Consider the following 16,686-nt stretch of genomic DNA (forward strand, 5'->3'; position numbering starts at 1 on the left):
GTTACAAATACTCCAACTAGCCTTCCTGTTCGAATTAATCAGTCGAGTGACCAACGCCAGCCCTGACAACTACTGGACCTTCAACCCAGCAAACACATCGGTCGTCATGGCCGTCCACAAGTCGATCAAGTAATTCTTCCTCGGCGCCCAACGCCCCGATCCAGCCTTGGGAAACACCTTGCCCGCCTTCCGCACGTATGTGGACTTGAGCGGCATCATCGCGTTTTGCTTCATATTCGGATCCTCAAGGAGAGGCGTCACCGACCTGACCTTCTTCTTCTCCATGCCGCGCCACAACCGTACCAGATACGAGCTGGTCGCCTCCGCGCCGAGCGTCCACGAGGCGTTGGCGTACCCAAAGATGTAGGCCATGTTCGGCATATCCTGGAGCATGCAACCCTTGAAGGCGAACTTTGAGTTTGGATCGACGGGAACGCCGTCTACCGAGAGGGAAATCGAGCCCGCGAATCTAATCTTCAGCCCCGTGGCCGTCACAATGATGTCAGGGCGGAGAACTCTCCCGGATTTTAACACGATCCCCGAGCTAGTCACCTCCTCGATCACGTCCGTCACGACATCCGCCTTGCCGGATCGCAGCGCCTGGTAGAAATCCGCGTTCGGACAAACGCAGAGACGTTGTTCCCAGGGGTTGTATCGCGGCTTGAAGTGCGGGTCGAGCGGGATGTTGGGCGGCAGCTGCTTCTGCGCGGCGCCGAGCAGGAACCGGCGTGCGGCGCCGGGGAACCACTGGCAGTAGTAATACAGAAAATACGAGAGCACAAAGTACTGCACGCGCAAGATCCGGCTCGAGACGCTCATCGGCAACGTGGAGAGCAGGAGCCGCGTCAGGCCCGCCTTACGGGAGGGCATGCCGATGATGTAGCTGGGGCTCCGCTGGAGCATCGTGACGCGCGCGGCGTCCGTGGCGATGTTGGGCAGCAGCGTCACGGCCGTCGCGCCACTGCCGATGATGACGACGTTCTTGTTGACGTAGTCCAGGTCCTCGGGCCAGAATTGCGGGTGGACAACCTTGCCCTCGAACTTTTCGATGCCCGGGATCACCGCGGCCAAGGGTTGCTCGTAGTCGTAGTACCCCGTGCCCAGGACCACGAACCGCGCCGCGATCGTCTTGACTTTTTCTCCGCCGGCGACCGTCACCTTGAGAATCCACCTGCACGTCGCCGAATTCCAGTCCGCGGAGGCGACCTGGTGGTTGTACTTGATGTGCCTGTCGATGCCGTGCGTCGACGCCGACTCGTCGAGGTAGGCGCAGATCTCGGGCCCGCCTGCGAGGGGGTTCTCGCCCTTCCACGGGTTCCATGAGAAGCCAAAGGTGAAGATGTCAGAGTCGGATCGGATCCCCGGGTATCGGAAGAGGTCCCATGTTCCTCCCATCCTGGGGCGCCCTTCTAGCACGGCGTAGCTTGCGTTCTGGGGCCCATGGGCGTGGAGGTAGTATGCGGTGTTGATGCCAGAGATGCCGGCGCCGACGATGACATAGTCGTATATCTCATCAATGCGAGAGTCTGAGGGTTGATTTGGCGCCATTGTGACGGTGTTGAGAGGATTCGTGATCTTGTTAGACGGTCCCAGCCGTTGAACAGGGAGCTCATCTTCTTTTTGTATGATTCATACTACAAGCATCAACTACGCGAAAGTATACCCACCTCTTACATCTCAACCAGCCAATGTCCGACCGTAACGAGGGTCCTACGCTCAGATTTCCTAATGCAGACTTGCAATGCAGACTTGCCAAAGCTCAGAGTTGCCGAGGCTGCGAGTTGGGATGAAACCTTCGAACCTGACCAGCCTGTTTCTCGTCTTGTTTGAGCAAACAGTGACATACGGGAGGGAGGGGGGTCCGGGGTCGGTGTTTATTCGGGCCCCGCGCTTGAAAATCCGCTTCAGAGACGCGTTACATACTCTGTCAAGACACTATGATTCATACATGCAGTTTTGGTTGAGGGGGAACAGCCAAGGGTGCACTGCATATTCCCGCCTCACGCGACTGAATTGTCAACTGTGGGTTAACTGTCAGTATAGACCACACTTCATGGCCCTACGGGCGTCCGCGGATGCGGAGAAACGCCACTGCAAAAGCAAGAGACCCCGTACGCATTGACCTAGTTCCCAATGTGCCTCGGTTGTTGATCCGTTCTAGAGGGTCATGAGATCGGATGATGATATTAGGACAGACGGACCCGGAAAACGCAAACCCGAGCGTGGGGCAACATGAATAGCTTTCCGAATGCGATGTCTCGGCGCAGGTTGCGGGTCCTCCGTTGGACTTATGATCTCCCCGATCGGCCCCGGGCCGTGCTATGTCTCCCGTCTCCCATGGGCCGATCAAGTTGCCCCCCACCCCCCTTCCTCGCTATCCGGCACCGAGGCGTAGACGGAACTCGGGCTTGTCATAGTGCAACTGGGGAATGGCGTGGGGAATGCATGGTAAATGTGACGTCAAAGATAATCTCGATACTGCTGCGTCTAGATGGTGTGGTTACCTGGCGTGAGGACGGCTTTCCTGATTTTGAGATTGATATATCAGGCCTTTGGGTAACTGACGGGAGTCTCGTTATAGATAGTGTCTACTGGATTGTCCAAGTTTTTACCAGTAATCTTTGTTAGGCTTCTAAGCTAATTGCTGCTTTTGATTTGAAGCTTTCGGGATGTCATGAGCAAAGTGTCAATTCCTTCAGTCAGTAACCATCACCTCAGGGCCATTGCTTTAGTCGGAGCTGTCAGACACAATGGCTGAGCACAGAAGGTGCTCACATAACCGCCACCGAATTTGAGATTAGTTGCGGTCCAGCTTGAGAATGATTGCGCGTTGGACACAAAATTGGAGAGAATCGTCACAGGCAGCGAGATGTTCATCATTCGGATGAGTTTTCGATCACCGTTGCGGACATGATCCATAAGGGAAATATCTCCATCTTGCATTCATTGGCATCGGATAGAGGGCGTGACGGATATGGCCAGACATGCTTTTATGATGGAAAATACTGGCCTTGCAATGGCAAGACTGACTGCCTGGATTTCGTCAATGTAAACCGTGGGGCAATGGTATTCGCGGGCTGACATCGCAAATAAACAGTTACGGTTGCCTTACCAACTCCGCGGCTTTGCTAGAGACATATTCATATGCCGACCAATTGCCCAAGTAACTGGGATGTTATCAGACAAGAGATCTTCAACATTCCTTCGCGTACTAAATGCTGCCGGCAGGATCGCATCGGCAGCTGGCTCCTCTCGCGTCGATCTATGAACGGTCAAAGCTGTTTGGCTCGTCCAGACGCACGCACTCCTGCTTGTATGATATTCTTCATCTTTGTCAGAATCCTCAGAATCCTTCTTATGTATCTAAATTACGTCTACAGGTTTTGTGCATCACAGGAGGACTGGTGTTCAGTGCCAGGACTAATCCCAAGGCATAAGCCCGTTTTTTTGTGCTTCTGTTTTGGTCGACTTGAAGTAATTCACTGATTACTTGGCGGTCTACTTAAACTTTGCTTCAAGATATACCCTAACAATGGTACCGAAAGGTCCATACTACGGTCCAATTTCACAAGCAGCATGTAAATGATGACAAGACAAGTCGCCAATCCAGGACTTGCGTGACGGTCCACAGCGTCATTCCTCACATATAATCAATTGGTGTTCGAAAAGTTCTACAGATTGACGTAGTTTCCAATTTTGCAAAGATGAACATGAAGTACTGAAGGAAAGAGAGGTGACTTTTGTGGTTCAAATTTCTTGCATTATTATAGCGTAAGGAGTGACACGGTGTCCAGGTTCAACTTTGTGAGCAACCTTGCTCTGCTTGAGCACAGGCTTCAATCATACAATGAAGATGCTTAAAGATCGATGAATGCATAATCTATAATTAGGATTAAATAACTGACCCCGTTCGCGACAGCTCCCTCTCGCAAGCCTGTCATTGGTCCAAGATATGAGCAACGGCTCATCACATGTTAGTGATGGCCCTGGAGATCCTGTGCTCTTGGAAAATCGGATGGTTGTGACCTGAGTATACTCTTCCCTGTCGAAAAAGTAGCATTGGGTGAGCTGTGTCATGTGAGGTCGTCGGTAGAAGAAGAGTCGGGCTGAGTATGTAGGTCGCCGGCCTCTGGGTATATCCGTCCATAAGTCATGATGTAAATCGTAATGTTGTGAAGAAGAAGTGATAATGGAAGACAACAGACTATCGTGGTCTCATCTGGCAATTATTCTCAATGAAACCGTCAATCTCTTCGAGATTGACCTTTCGTCTGACCCAGCTTTGATTCAAGGAGCTACCGCAACGGACACCGCCATTCCGACAACCGCTACGAGCATGGCAAAGTTTGAGTTTGATTGGCGCCCGGCAGCATTGACAGGCGACGAGGTCGAGAACGGGGAAGAGGTGGGAAGGGGATTCCATGTGTCTCCGCCACCACCACCTTGCGTTGCTGAGGCAGACGCAGAACCTCCAGCGGCTGCAGACGGCGTAGCTGTCGCGATCGCCGGCGATGAACCGATCGCGGAGCCCGAGATGGCCGAGACGAAAGACCCGGATACCGTTGAGCCACCGACCGCTCCTGCGCCGGCACAACCACACACTTCATCTCTTGTTAGCCGAGTGATCCAACCAAAGTTGAGCGCCGCATGTTCAAAAACGGCCCATGACAACAGATTCGTGGGAAGTATGAATTATAGAAAAAAGATCAAAACTTACCAGATGAAGCTCCGTTGATGACAGCCTGGAACGACGCAGCAGGGCAGCCGGTTGCAACACAAGGTTCAATAGCAGCATAGAGAGCCGCCTCCTTTCCGCACTGACATGAGAAGTCGAGGCTGTCGCAGCCCACGAAAGACGCGCCCTCGAGGAAACAGCTTTGTGCGCAGGAAGGAATCGCGGTGACGGCGACACTCGCGCAGTTTTCTGCCGCCGCCGCACCGCTCGCCAGCAAGATCGCGCCGGCAAAGAGACGAATGATGTTCCTCTTCATCATGATATATGGTCTCTCTCTCTCTCCCTCTGTCTGTCTGCCCTCCTTGCCCAAGAATAATTGGTTAAGCGATTGTGAAGTTTGGTTGAATTGGGAGATGGTGAAACGAGGAATGCTTCAAGGGGTCTTGGTGAACATGGAGATAGAGCGTCCAATTCGTTCCTGAGGGTCTGGATACATGCAGGAATGAAAAGAAGGGTGGCAAGCTTCTCTGTGGAGGAGACTGGAGGAAAACCCCATGCAGGAGAGGGTGGGAATGGGAACGGGGACATAGAAAAGGGACACACAGTCACTTCGTTTGTTTTTCGTCGCCCGCGATACATACGAACCCATAGCTTTGGACCAATAAGCCAGGCTTCCTTCAGCTGCACTTTACAGCTCAGCTAGCTTCCTCGGGAGCTATCTAATTTCCCTCACAGATTGTCGCTTTCACATGTAGCTGCCAGCGGGCGGCTGGTCGGCATGAGGTCATGTCCGTGGAACCGTGAATGGGAATATCATCGCTAATACGACGCTTGTGGAGAGGATGTCACCCACACTACCACCATATACCAGCACACCAAAATTTTTTCCCTTGTAGTCGTTCCTTTTGCGGTCTCTCTCGGCCGACTTCTGCTCATCCACTTTCCCCCGCAGTCGACCCCGGGGTGGTCTGGGGTCGGCGATGCTTCCGATATGGGGCAAGACGCGGGGGAATCGACAGGGATGCCCGAGAGGGGATGGTGCTGATCTCTGGCCCTGGCACTACGGCAGGTCGCAGGTGTTCCTCTTTAAGCTTTTCGGAGGCGCGAACGAATCGTTTGCCTGAGGTGGCCGCAGAGATGGGCGAGCTTTTGCCCAAGTCTTGGACGCCGGCCCGACCAGGAAGAGGCACTGGCCGCGCTATATCAACTTGGGGTGGCAGGGGTTGAGTAGACATACCCTGGCGATGTGATTTGTTGTGCAGGTGATGGGCTGGCTGGCCGAATCCACCTCGAATGGACCGAGGCTGGCAGATGGCGCTCGCGACAAACATTTGATCGTGATCTGCTCTGGATTCCCAGCTCGTATTTGTGAGAGGTGGTGGCAGAGATCCTGACGGAACGAAGAGGACGAGGACGGTGCTTCGAGGTGGCGAACCAATCATGACCTGGAGAAGCTTACTTACATCAATTGACCGTCCAGACCATTGGAAAGGGCTCGCCGATGGCTTACTGAAGTTCCTTGCTGCTAGTGCTAGGCCTCACCAGCGCGACCAATTATTCGCAATATCAAAGGAGCCGCTAACAGATTGTTAAGACATTGTCCCAGCACAACTCCGATCGGTTGGACGAGATCATCACAGAAAGCTTCCGACATCGTTAATGAGAGAATCATGGCGCAAACTCGGGAAGGATATGCGCACTCATCAAATTAGCTCCTGTCTATGGGATAAGACGCCGTCAGCCCAGTATTCTTGCGCCTTTCACATCCGTCTTCCAACGTTCCCGCGCACAAAACGTTGGGAGGGACTTCGGAGATTACATGAATATGGTTGCATACACCTGACCTATCATGAGCCACCTTTGCTTACATCTTTGACCTCCAAAATAATTACTACCTGATGTGACCATTTCGGTTTGGCTCATAATATATGCTCCAGAAATATTTTCTTACTGAGAAGTAAGAACGACGAACCTGTTGTGAGACTTGAACTATCTGGTCATTATTCTCGTCTCAATTAGATCAAGAGTGTCACTGATTGCGCTTCTTTGTCACCAACGAGAGAGACGACCGCAGGAGCGTGCCTACAACCGTGTGAAGGCATGTATGGCGAAGCTGACCGAGAATAGTCTCCTGCCCTTCCGCCTCTTAGACGTCTATCTATCCAGTGGACTTAGTGGGTAGCCCCCGCCCCCCAACCCCTGGATCTTCACTTGGTCTTCAGTCATTGGCTCAAAATCCATACGCGACCATGCCTCGACAAGAAGGGCGATGGCGCGCTGGATGGCGCGTCGGCCGATAATTTGGTAGGTTCTGGATAGCCTTTGTACCACAAACTTTCTCCATCGCTCGGTAGTGCATTTGACAGTGTATTGCTCTGAGGTGAACTGGCTTTCCTGCATTTTTCTGATTTTCCCCAGTACCGAGGCAGTGATCATGAAGACCAGAGTCTGCGTTGTAATCGTCCGAAAGTCGTCTGGCTTGGTCTCGAGGATATTCAAGACATTGAAGGCAAGCCCCAGCGACAGCTGCGACAATTAGTTCACCCCATCACAAGATATTCGAGCTCCTAGATCTAGCTACAGACGGTCAAGAATCAGGCTGAATTGCTCCTTGTAGACGGGTTTGTAGAAAACCCCAAAGTAAATGTCGGTTCGGACTTTTGATGATCTACTTTCTCCCCGAGACTCTATATTTGGGGTCGATATGAAGTAACGCATAAGACCGGCTCTGATCTCCACTTGTCCTCTGTGGACAAGCCTCTGTGGACAAGAGAATAAGTTTAGTTTTGTATCATCATTTAATTTTCGAAAGCACATCTGTTGATTGGGTCCCGATAAGAATTCCGAGCCATAATTGTCAACAATACAAGAATGGAAAGAGTTTGTACAGCTCTATCCTCAAACTTGACCGACAGAAACGATTGCTTTATTTGGCTCACTACATTTTGGGCTTTAACTTTTCCTTCTCGGTCTCTGCTCGGAATCGCTTCGTCAACTGTCGAATAGCCAAGTCCAGCAAGACATCCTCGCTTCCGCCAGGTATTCTCGCGCCGGGAACCTCGCGGTAGATTTCTAGGGCATCAAAGTCAGCTCAGTCTATACACTGTGCGTTATCATACAAGAGTAACACTCACTTTCTGCAATCTCCCCCTTGCCTGTACGCGTATAACCGTTACCGCCGAACAGCAGCACGGCACATCTTGCACACTCGTCGAGAACAATGCCAGCATTGGCTTTGCACAAGGCCGTCAACCCACCAAGCTCTTCATCTGCAGTCTTCTTTGGCATTTTGGATAGCTGGAACGCAAAGGATTCGACCCAGGCATACTGTGACTCAAGTAGGGCTCCGCATTTGGCCAGCCGATGACGAACCACCGGCTGCTCGATGAGAGTCTTTGCATAGAGCGATTAGTCGAGAAACTCCATGATTTCTAGAAATGCGCTCGTGCGTGCATACCTTATCAAATGCCTTGCGCTGCAGACAATACGCAAAAGCGGAACTCAAAGCCACTCGAGCTTGCCTCGTAACACCAACCGAGATGGACATCCGCTCATGGTTGAAGTTGTGCATGATGTACTTCATGCCTTCGTTTTCCCGACCAATCAGGTTCTCTCGCGGCACCCGAACATCGTCAAACTCGAGGTAAGAGGTGCCGGCCGCAATTTGGCCGGCGACCTTCAGACGTCTCCTGCTCACTCCGGGCTGATTCTCAAGTGGAACAACTAGCAGCGAGATGCCCTTCCCTCCTGAGCCTTCACCACCGGTGCGAGCGGCTAGCGTGGCGTACTGGGCGACGAACCCGTTGGTTATCCATTTTTTGGCGCCATTGATGATGTACTCATTGCCTTTGAGCTCAGCTGTTGTGGTGATATTGGCGACGTCTGATCCTGCACTATCATCATTGAGTTGAGGAGGTTAGCATGAATGCTCGTGAGGTTACTTGGGGAGCTTCATGGCTAACATACTCGGGCTCAGTAATCGCGATACAGGTTCTTTTTCGCCCAAGCAGAAGGTCAGGTAGGAATCTATTCTGCACGTCGGCGTTTGCATAGTGCAGCAAAGGAGGCACCCCGAATGCCATGCCAGTAGTCAACGAACCCGGAGGTCCAGCTAGTCCGGAGCGACTCATCTGCAAATCAACACGTTAGCATTGCACAAAAAGGCGTGAATAACCAGATAAATGTACCTCATCTGAGTAAATCATGGTATGCAAAGTATCCCACTCCTCCACCGGTACTTGCCCGGGCATATGCGTGACTCCCAACTTGTGCAGCCATTCCACGGGTAAGGGCGCCGGCAATGCCGGGATTAGGAAATTGCCCTGGGCGAACTTGCTGAACAAATCAGATGGCACATCTTCCGCTGTTTCCCATTCCAGGGCATTCTTATGCAAGTTTTCGTCGAGGAACTCTCGGCAGGCAACTTGGAATCTGCGGTGTGAATCGTTGAAGTAAGGTGAGGGCAAGCCTCTCAGCCATGGTGGATCTGCGAATGGAACCTGAGACATGGCGCTGACTTGCAATCCTGTGAACGGAGTAGACGAAGGCGAAAGTTGAGAATTGACGATTCAAAAATTACATGTAAACATGTAATGATTAGAGCGAAAGTACATGGACAGCCTTTCGACCTTGTTAATGATGACAGTTTCTGTGAGTGCGGGGCCGGCTGCGACCGAGGTCTTCGGCCCCTGTACCCCACACTCAACACTAGCCACGGGCCGAAGACGAGTCCGTTGGCAGACCGGCGGATCACCGCGAGACGGACTAGGCCCAAGTCGGACAGATTTGACCGGGCCCGGTCGTCGAATTATTGAACAAGGCTAAATATATATATATATATATGCGCGCCAGATAGCATTACTCCAACGGTATGCGGAACGGACTTAAGCTTATAGTCGCCTGATAGCATATAGCGTTCCGGCTTCTGAAAGGTACATGTAAGGTCTCGAACTACAGCGCCTACTACAAACCAAATGAAACTCGGATACAGTCCCAGACTCATTTGAATAGTCATTGACCTTTAGATGGATTGATTCATGCTGATCCTGTCAGCATGAAACCAAGTAGAGTTCTTTGTTTGTATATACTTGTCTATGGCAGATACATGTACAGTGTAAGGGGGAAATATGTACAACGTGAAGTCATCAATGCGCTTCGAAACTCCCCAAAGATCCTTCATCATAGTTCAAGTCTATGCTTCAATGTAGAAGTCGACGCAGCTCTCGTAAGTCTGCTTGTTGGTTTCGGCGTACCAGAACCACTGGATTGCGCACTTGCCACCCACGTCGCAAGCGGATGCCAGGGTGTCGGGGATGGTGATGTTCCAGTCAGCTGTATCTTTGTCAGTGCGAGACACACACACGCAGCGTAGCTGAAGCTTGGCTCCACTCACTATCAGCCAAGGGATCGGGGTCGGTAGTCGGCCAGTCAGACCACGAAATGAGCGGCTCGCCGATGATGGTGTTGTTTGCGAGGTCGATCACCGAGATGTTCTGCCACTTCTGTCAGCCTCTGCTCTTTCATCGCCAATGTGCGGGACTCAAGCTCACGGCGTGTCCCGGTCTGTGACCGGCAACAAGGTCGATGTGGAAGGGGATAACCTCTCCGGCCTTGACGGCGCGAACGTTGTCCTCGTTGTCCTCATATTGGTAGCCACGGCATTGGTACAGGTTGCACTTGTAGTCGGCGTCCGCCACCGCAAGGGAGTTTTCGATAGGACCGGCGGTATCGCTGTCGAGTTTGTTGGTTACTGCGGTTCCGCAAAGCTCCTCCTGCTTCGCGCCTGCCTACAACCAATGTATTAGCTTGTGCTTCCGGTGCAAGACGGCACGGTCCCGGAACGTACCGCTCTGGGCTCCGGGGTCTGTACGACACCATGTCCAAAGACACCGGCAGCCAGAGCCGCAAGAATAGCGTGCGTAAACAACATTGTGGAGAGAAACCGGGTAAGTGGTGCCGTTCGTGGAGTTGTGTTGGTACCAAAGTGCGCAAGACTGCTCAGAGATGGAAGCCGAACTTCCGAGCGTAGACCTTTAAAAGTCTTTTGAGACTCTCTCCCCAAATTAGTCGTACGTTTAGAGATCAAGATTAAAGTGTCAGATGGATCGACGGCAAGCAGAAATCTGCCGCTGTTTAATCAATTGCCCGTGTGGCAGCCCCCATGTTCCGTCAATTCTCCACAAATGACAGGGTGACAGTCGCCAATCATGCCCTTGAGTTGATTAACATGCGGCACTTGGTAAAGCCCACTGGTAATCCACTACACCCCTTGGTGGAACCGCAGAATCAGGAAAAGGCAGGGACAATTGGTGGGATTTCCTGAAAGAGTCCGGAAGAGAGGGAGAAGAAAGGGACCCGGGGTTCTTCTAGTACTATAGAGAAAAAGGGGCATGAAACATGGGCAATGAATTTTCTATGCCAAGACTTGAGGGCGGGCCACCGGCATCGTGGAAGTCTTGGTACTTTGGGAGAGAGCATGTTTCCAACACTCCATGTACACTACCAAGGTATGCTAAGATACCGATGCAGAGTCTACGAGGTTCAGGGACGAAGAAATCACTGAATAGACTGTTGGAAGAGTGCAGGTGCCATCGCTCTAAAGAGCAGCTCAAGCTTCAATGACTTAACACGGATGATTAGCCCTGGGTTATTGTGCTCACGAAATCGTTGTCCTCACTATGTAGAATGGGTATTAGAAGAGGTATCCTGCGTCAACCAACTCCCAGAATTTTATTGAATAGAAGACGCCAGCCATATTGACTCTGACTTTGAGGCTGTGGTAAACAAAGGTTACTGTTGAATAGCGACATGATTGCATCATCGCATACCTGAGTACTTACATGTCGATTCATGCTTGCCTTGAATAATAAGAAAACATCCTCTAAGGACGAGTACAGAGAGTGCAAGGTATGCAGAGGAAGCTTGCAGTGTATACCTGTGCTATGTAAATTGCTTTCGTATTTTTCATTTTTACCTAACTCGTGCCCGGATATATCATATTCGGCCACGATTGGCGCGCGCTGGTTTTACTGAGGGCTATATATATCGCAACAGGGTAAAAAGTCTTTCGTTTGCTAAAATGCGTTTCAAACAATGCAACGTCTTTGTTTGTAAATACATTATTTCCCTAGTTTGCAAATTACTGAAGGTTTGCCCCAAAGCTAAGTAGAGAGTAATCACAACCGCATTTGGCGTGCACTAATTAGTGAAAGACTGACCCTCGCTCATAGCTGACTTAATTTACAACTCGTTTGAGGACCAGAATTGGTTTCTGCGCAATTTCAACTCTTATCTGCAATGCTGACAAACGCACGCATGCCTTTGACGTCATCTTTGAATCCCCGCGTTGCTGCCTGGCTGATAACGTACATGTACCTTTGCTTCGGTCAGACTCATACAACTTTGTACTTTGACTTGGAGCTTAAACAGTCTTCTAAACCACAAGCCGGAGTTGAAGACAGTCTATACTTCAAGTTCATAGAAACAGTTTCGAGGAAGATTTCAGAGATCAACCACCATCAAGATGTCTCTGGATAAGCCGCGCTATATTCCAACCCCAACTTCATTGCAGGAATATGCCTCATTCATACACCCAGGTCACCCAGAGGTTCGTGTTCAACAGGCGTTGACTCACATCATCAGTGCCAACCCCCCTCTTGGAGTTTACACGCAAGACCAATGTAGAGGCTTTTTTCGCGGTCCGACCTCTCTGGCGTATCTACTTCTCAGAATCCATGCAACGTATCCCGAGATCAAAATTCAAGGCCAGTCGCTCCGGCAGTGGGCAACTTCTTATGCGGCTGTCGAGCGTGAGGGAGGGGATTCGGCCCCTTGCGGCCTCGCGTGCGAGAGCGCTGCCTTTTGGGCGGTGGCCACAATTTTGGATGCAACAAAGGCGCCAAAGTTTCGAGAAGTGCTAGAAAGGCTTGCAGACGAAGATGATCACCCATACGAGCTCCTGTTTGGCTATGCCGGAATCTTGTACATGATTCGTGCTGTTGAGTTCTCGGTACGTGTCGATGTGCCCTTCCTTCAGGCTAGAAATGGAATTGACAATCAGGTGTACCAGAGACCGGAGACAGCGAGTCAGTTCGCCATCGTCAAATCCCGGATCGTTGAGAAGACACTTGGCGCAGGGCCTTTGTGGACGTGGCGCGGGAAGCGCTACATCGGTGCCGTTCACGGTGATATCGGCATCTTGACTCAACTCCTACTGACGGACCCGAAACTAGCGGAGAACCCCATGATCCGCCGCTCAATAGAACGTCAGCTCGAGATACAGCGAGAGAATGGCAATTGGGAGACGAAAGACGACCCAGGCAATACGATCTACGAGGGTCTCACTCAGTTTTGCCACGGGGCGCCAGGTTTTATTCTCTCGCTGGTGCACATTGAGCGTTTCTTCCCAGACTTGAAGGAGAAAATCGGAAAAGCTCTCAAAAGTGGAAGGGAGTTCATCTGGAAAGAAGGGCTGCTACGCAAAGAGCCATGCTTGTGTCACGGAACATTGGGGAATTCTCTGTGAGTACTGAAAGCGTTCGGTTTCGGGCCATCAACCTAGAACTCACACTATGAACCAGTGCTTTCCCGCCAGGTCAACGACGGGACCACTTCCTCGCTTGGTCGCTGCCGTCCAAAGTTGCCGAGGAGCACAAGCGGGATGAGACGCTGTTCCCGCCTGAAGACGGGGCGCGGTTGGCGACATTTTTCGACTACTGGCCCAGTGCAGCTTGGACGTGGATGGTTTGCGGGGAAGAGGTTCCCGGATTCATTCTCTACACCGATGTGTAAATACACGGGTCAGGTGTAGCACGCAGCGAGGTGGAGCGCACATCTGAATCAGCAAGACGAGTAGACTTCGCTAGTTTTGGTCCTTTCAAACCCTACTTTGGGTCAACATAACAGCCAATCTGTGATAGCTTTAGAAAAAGGGGACGAACTGTTGAAGGTATCGTCTCAAGGATGTACCTTGACTCGTTTCATTTCTACAACTCTAAATGTGCACGTGGGCTAATTCGCTACTTCGGTCATGCTTATATTACAAGGGTATTAGTCTCATTTGCTGTCGTCTGCTGTCGTCTGCCATCGTCCGTGCCGCCATTACGGTGGAAACGCCGGATGATCCGGCGGACGTGTCGCAGATCTCACCACCACCGTCGTCATTACTGATCCGTCAGGCCCGTGATCCTTCACAATCCGGAACTTTTCCTCATCCGGCAATTCTGAAATCCATGTGTCGGACGTACAGGACCTCTTCACCGTAGTCCTGGTGTACGCAATTTCAAACTCCTTCTCGACCATGATCATCTCGGGGCCTTGGGTCGAAAGGCTGAAATCTCTTGCGGCCTCCAAGTCGCCACCTGTAGGACCAGGCCAAAGTTTCCTCTGTGAGGCGGTAGAGACCCGCGAAGCTGGGATAACTGGAGACGAGATTGGTGTTGAGAAGTGGCCTGGAAAGAGATGATCCACCAGAGGCTGTAAGGCCGGGATACAGGCGGCGATGACGACAACGTCCGCTTCGAGGCTGCATTTATTGTTAGCCACCATCTCATGCGCATTGATAAAGCGATTCTTTGATCGTCATCCTTTTTCTGAGAAGCGTGGTGTTGGATTCATCCCAAGAGATCTTACCTGGTCCAAATTACAAGATCTGCTGAATCGTCTAAATTCACAGTCAGCGATGACGGTCGAGGACCACCAGAAGCGTCATACTCACAAGTGAAGTCGGGGCTTCCAAGGGACTTCAGCCTCGTGCACTTGAATAAGGCCGTAAATAATGCTCTAGCAGGCATGTTAGTTTTCTTTTCGAGTGTCTGAGGAGTGGCATTGACGTATGTTGTCAAGCCGTGGCTGCGGATTCATGTCGCCGTCAGATAGACTTACAGCAGGCCCAGCACGAGAGCGATCGTTATAGCCAGTCTCTTCCTTCGTTCAATCTTCAACCTTCGAACGGAGAGTGCCACAAAGGTGGCGAGGTAAGCATTCGTAGCAGCGGATATGCCTAGGTTCGCCAGGGTATGTCAGTAAGTCCGTCGTTTGTTGACCCCTATGTCGGGAATGTATCAACCCACCACTTGTCGATATCGAGTACGCAACCGCTCTCTTCGGACCCAGACAGGCGGTTGTCGTGTATGTTATATTCACCACAGCTTCTTGCGGACATTGGGCAAAGAGCCCAATCACGTTGCCGAACAATCCCACGCAGCATAGAAGCCCCAACGCCCATAGGAAAAGTCGGTGAAGTCGTCTCGGTTTGAGGAGTCGATTCATGAGCGCGACAACGGCGAGCTTTGGCAAAGCCAGCGCAATGATCCCAAACGCGAAAGATAATACCGTCCACCTCAGGGTCTCCTCTTTCTGCTCATCGGTGAGCATATGGACGTGTTTCCCGTTGCCGAGCGCGACAGCCTTCAGCGTCGTTCCCGTCGCCGTCCACCCCGCCGCCACCGCCGCCAGGAGGATCCCGTCGTCGTACTGAATCCGGCGCTGGACCCATCCCTTGACAAAAAACCGCGCAAACGCGAATAACGTGGATATGATGGTTATCGGAACCACCGTTGCCACGATTACGGTGCTGATATCATGATTGTCAATGACATCGTCGGAAGGGTCGATGTCGCGCGGGAGAATGGGAAACGGTGGTATCGTCGCTCTGGTTATCGTTTTGTACAATGAGTACATCATACGCGCTGGCGCAGGATTATTCGCTCATTGAGTCAGCAGCAAACATGGCATTCCCACATTGGGATTGTATTTTGACAGTTGAGACACGATGAATCGGGACGGCCAAAAAGGGAGAAAAGGTTTGGGGAACGAAGTTAAGAGGGGGAGACGCAGGTGCGCGCGACTTTGTAAGAGCAGGATCGACAGTCGAAACCCTGTTCTAGAAGGAAGTTGAGATCGAGCCCAGTATCTTGGGGACCTGAGCAGCCAGAGGCGATAGGTCATAGACAAGTGTCTGAGGGTGAGTTTATTCGCCCTCATCTGATTTTGTGTTTGGGTAAGAGAAAACTTTGTTTCTTTAGCCTGGGTCGCCTGGCGCGCGGCTTCTTCGGGCGGGAAGAAGTCTCCCCGCCAAGGGGAATAGACTGATGGCTGCGAATAAATGTTAGTGGTCATTCCGCAAACGGCAGTCGACCCAGATATCCGAGTTGCCGAAAAGCCATCATTTCCGATATTGACAAAGGACCAAATTTAGATCGCGGCAGTCAGGATCGCGAGTACATATCATGCAGCGGGACGTGGAAGACAGAGCTAGTCCAGAAGCGACCGCGGGGTAACGTCAGCACTTGCTTGACGATGTTTGTTTGCGGTCCGATACTGAGGACATAGTCGGACGCGCCGATACCAGATATCGGATATGCTGTCTCTTATTATTCCATTTAGACCGGACGCAAAGCGGTCGCTCCGGGGGATATCTCCGAGCTGGTCTAGCCGATTGATCTAACGTTGCGAGACGTCGACTGTTCATGACTGGCTGAAGAGAGGTTTGGCTGGCTTGCACCAGTGTCCTTGGTATCATGGTATGTTACACAAGACAAGGCACGATTCATCACTCTGTCACGTTCCTGTCTACGCACTTGCCAAGGTTACACAAAGCCAGCGCTCGCCAAGTCCATGGTTTGTACGTGTCCAAGAAGGAGCTCACCGGATTCAGATTGACATCAGAAAGGGTCTGGACCCTCCATGTGTGATAGCATCTCGGTCCCTAGTAATTGCCGAGTACGGGTAGAGCGAGTGTGTTCCTTCGGCAATCTCATGGAATCGCATCTGTCGTGGATCGCTCAGTCCAACTGTGACCTCATGTATCGTATTACAACTCTTCGCACACTACCTAGTGAGCCATCTGCCGTGGTAATGAATTTTCCCCGCATTCAGCATTGCTTGGAGTTACATGCGGTAGGTACTTCTCAAGATGGTCCTTATGCAGGGACAATAGAAGCGAGAAAAGCTTATTTCTAGGTCAAGGCTCTGAAAACCATGTGGCACTCAGGGCATCCTCTGACATTGGC

General features: G+C 51.5%; 8 protein-coding genes across 8 annotated transcripts; 1 reads left to right on the forward strand and 7 right to left on the reverse strand.

Annotated features, from left to right (window-relative positions):
• Positions 1-69: 69 nt before the first annotated feature.
• CORC01_03760 (uncharacterized protein) lies at positions 70-1,548 on the reverse strand (the record flags this gene model as incomplete). The annotated part of the gene is made up of 1 exon (XM_022615409.1): positions 70-1,548. One exon carries the CDS (start codon positions 1,546-1,548, stop codon positions 70-72), a length of 1,479 nt encoding a protein of 492 aa, XP_022478074.1.
• A 2,292-nt stretch (positions 1,549-3,840) lies between these two features.
• CORC01_03761 (uncharacterized protein) lies at positions 3,841-4,077 on the reverse strand (the record flags this gene model as incomplete). Its single annotated transcript, XM_022615410.1, has 1 exon — positions 3,841-4,077. The coding sequence occupies one exon, from the start codon at positions 4,075-4,077 to the stop codon at positions 3,841-3,843; it is 237 nt and encodes a 78-aa protein (XP_022478075.1).
• A 210-nt stretch (positions 4,078-4,287) lies between these two features.
• On the reverse strand, positions 4,288-4,991 carry CORC01_03762 (MAC1 interacting protein 1; the record flags this gene model as incomplete). Its single annotated transcript, XM_022615411.1, has 2 exons — positions 4,288-4,580; positions 4,718-4,991. The coding sequence occupies 2 exons, from the start codon at positions 4,989-4,991 to the stop codon at positions 4,288-4,290; spliced, it is 567 nt and encodes a 188-aa protein (XP_022478076.1).
• Positions 4,992-6,829: 1,838 nt separating this feature from the next.
• On the reverse strand, positions 6,830-7,111 carry CORC01_03763 (uncharacterized protein; the record flags this gene model as incomplete). Its single annotated transcript, XM_022615412.1, has 1 exon — positions 6,830-7,111. One exon carries the CDS (start codon positions 7,109-7,111, stop codon positions 6,830-6,832), a length of 282 nt encoding a protein of 93 aa, XP_022478077.1.
• Positions 7,112-7,613: 502 nt separating this feature from the next.
• CORC01_03764 (uncharacterized protein) lies at positions 7,614-9,183 on the reverse strand (the record flags this gene model as incomplete). Its single annotated transcript, XM_022615413.1, has 5 exons — positions 7,614-7,747; positions 7,810-8,068; positions 8,133-8,568; positions 8,642-8,805; positions 8,863-9,183. 5 exons carry the CDS (start codon positions 9,181-9,183, stop codon positions 7,614-7,616), a joined length of 1,314 nt encoding a protein of 437 aa, XP_022478078.1.
• Positions 9,184-9,866: 683 nt separating this feature from the next.
• CORC01_03765 (uncharacterized protein) lies at positions 9,867-10,604 on the reverse strand (the record flags this gene model as incomplete). Its single annotated transcript, XM_022615414.1, has 4 exons — positions 9,867-10,006; positions 10,068-10,167; positions 10,225-10,461; positions 10,521-10,604. The coding sequence occupies 4 exons, from the start codon at positions 10,602-10,604 to the stop codon at positions 9,867-9,869; spliced, it is 561 nt and encodes a 186-aa protein (XP_022478079.1).
• Positions 10,605-12,197: 1,593 nt separating this feature from the next.
• On the forward strand, positions 12,198-13,465 carry CORC01_03766 (abscisic acid ABA receptor; the record flags this gene model as incomplete). Its single annotated transcript, XM_022615415.1, has 2 exons — positions 12,198-13,195; positions 13,255-13,465. The coding sequence occupies 2 exons, from the start codon at positions 12,198-12,200 to the stop codon at positions 13,463-13,465; spliced, it is 1,209 nt and encodes a 402-aa protein (XP_022478080.1).
• Positions 13,466-13,774: 309 nt separating this feature from the next.
• Positions 13,775-15,358, reverse strand: CORC01_03767 (uncharacterized protein; the record flags this gene model as incomplete). The annotated part of the gene is made up of 5 exons (XM_022615416.1): positions 13,775-14,198; positions 14,306-14,336; positions 14,391-14,455; positions 14,558-14,675; positions 14,746-15,358. 5 exons carry the CDS (start codon positions 15,356-15,358, stop codon positions 13,775-13,777), a joined length of 1,251 nt encoding a protein of 416 aa, XP_022478081.1.
• Between the last annotated feature and the right edge of the window lie 1,328 nt (positions 15,359-16,686).

This window comes from Colletotrichum orchidophilum, assembly GCF_001831195.1.
Source record: "Colletotrichum orchidophilum strain IMI 309357 chromosome Unknown Scaffold_23.1, whole genome shotgun sequence".
NCBI lineage: Eukaryota > Fungi > Ascomycota > Sordariomycetes > Glomerellales > Glomerellaceae > Colletotrichum > Colletotrichum orchidophilum.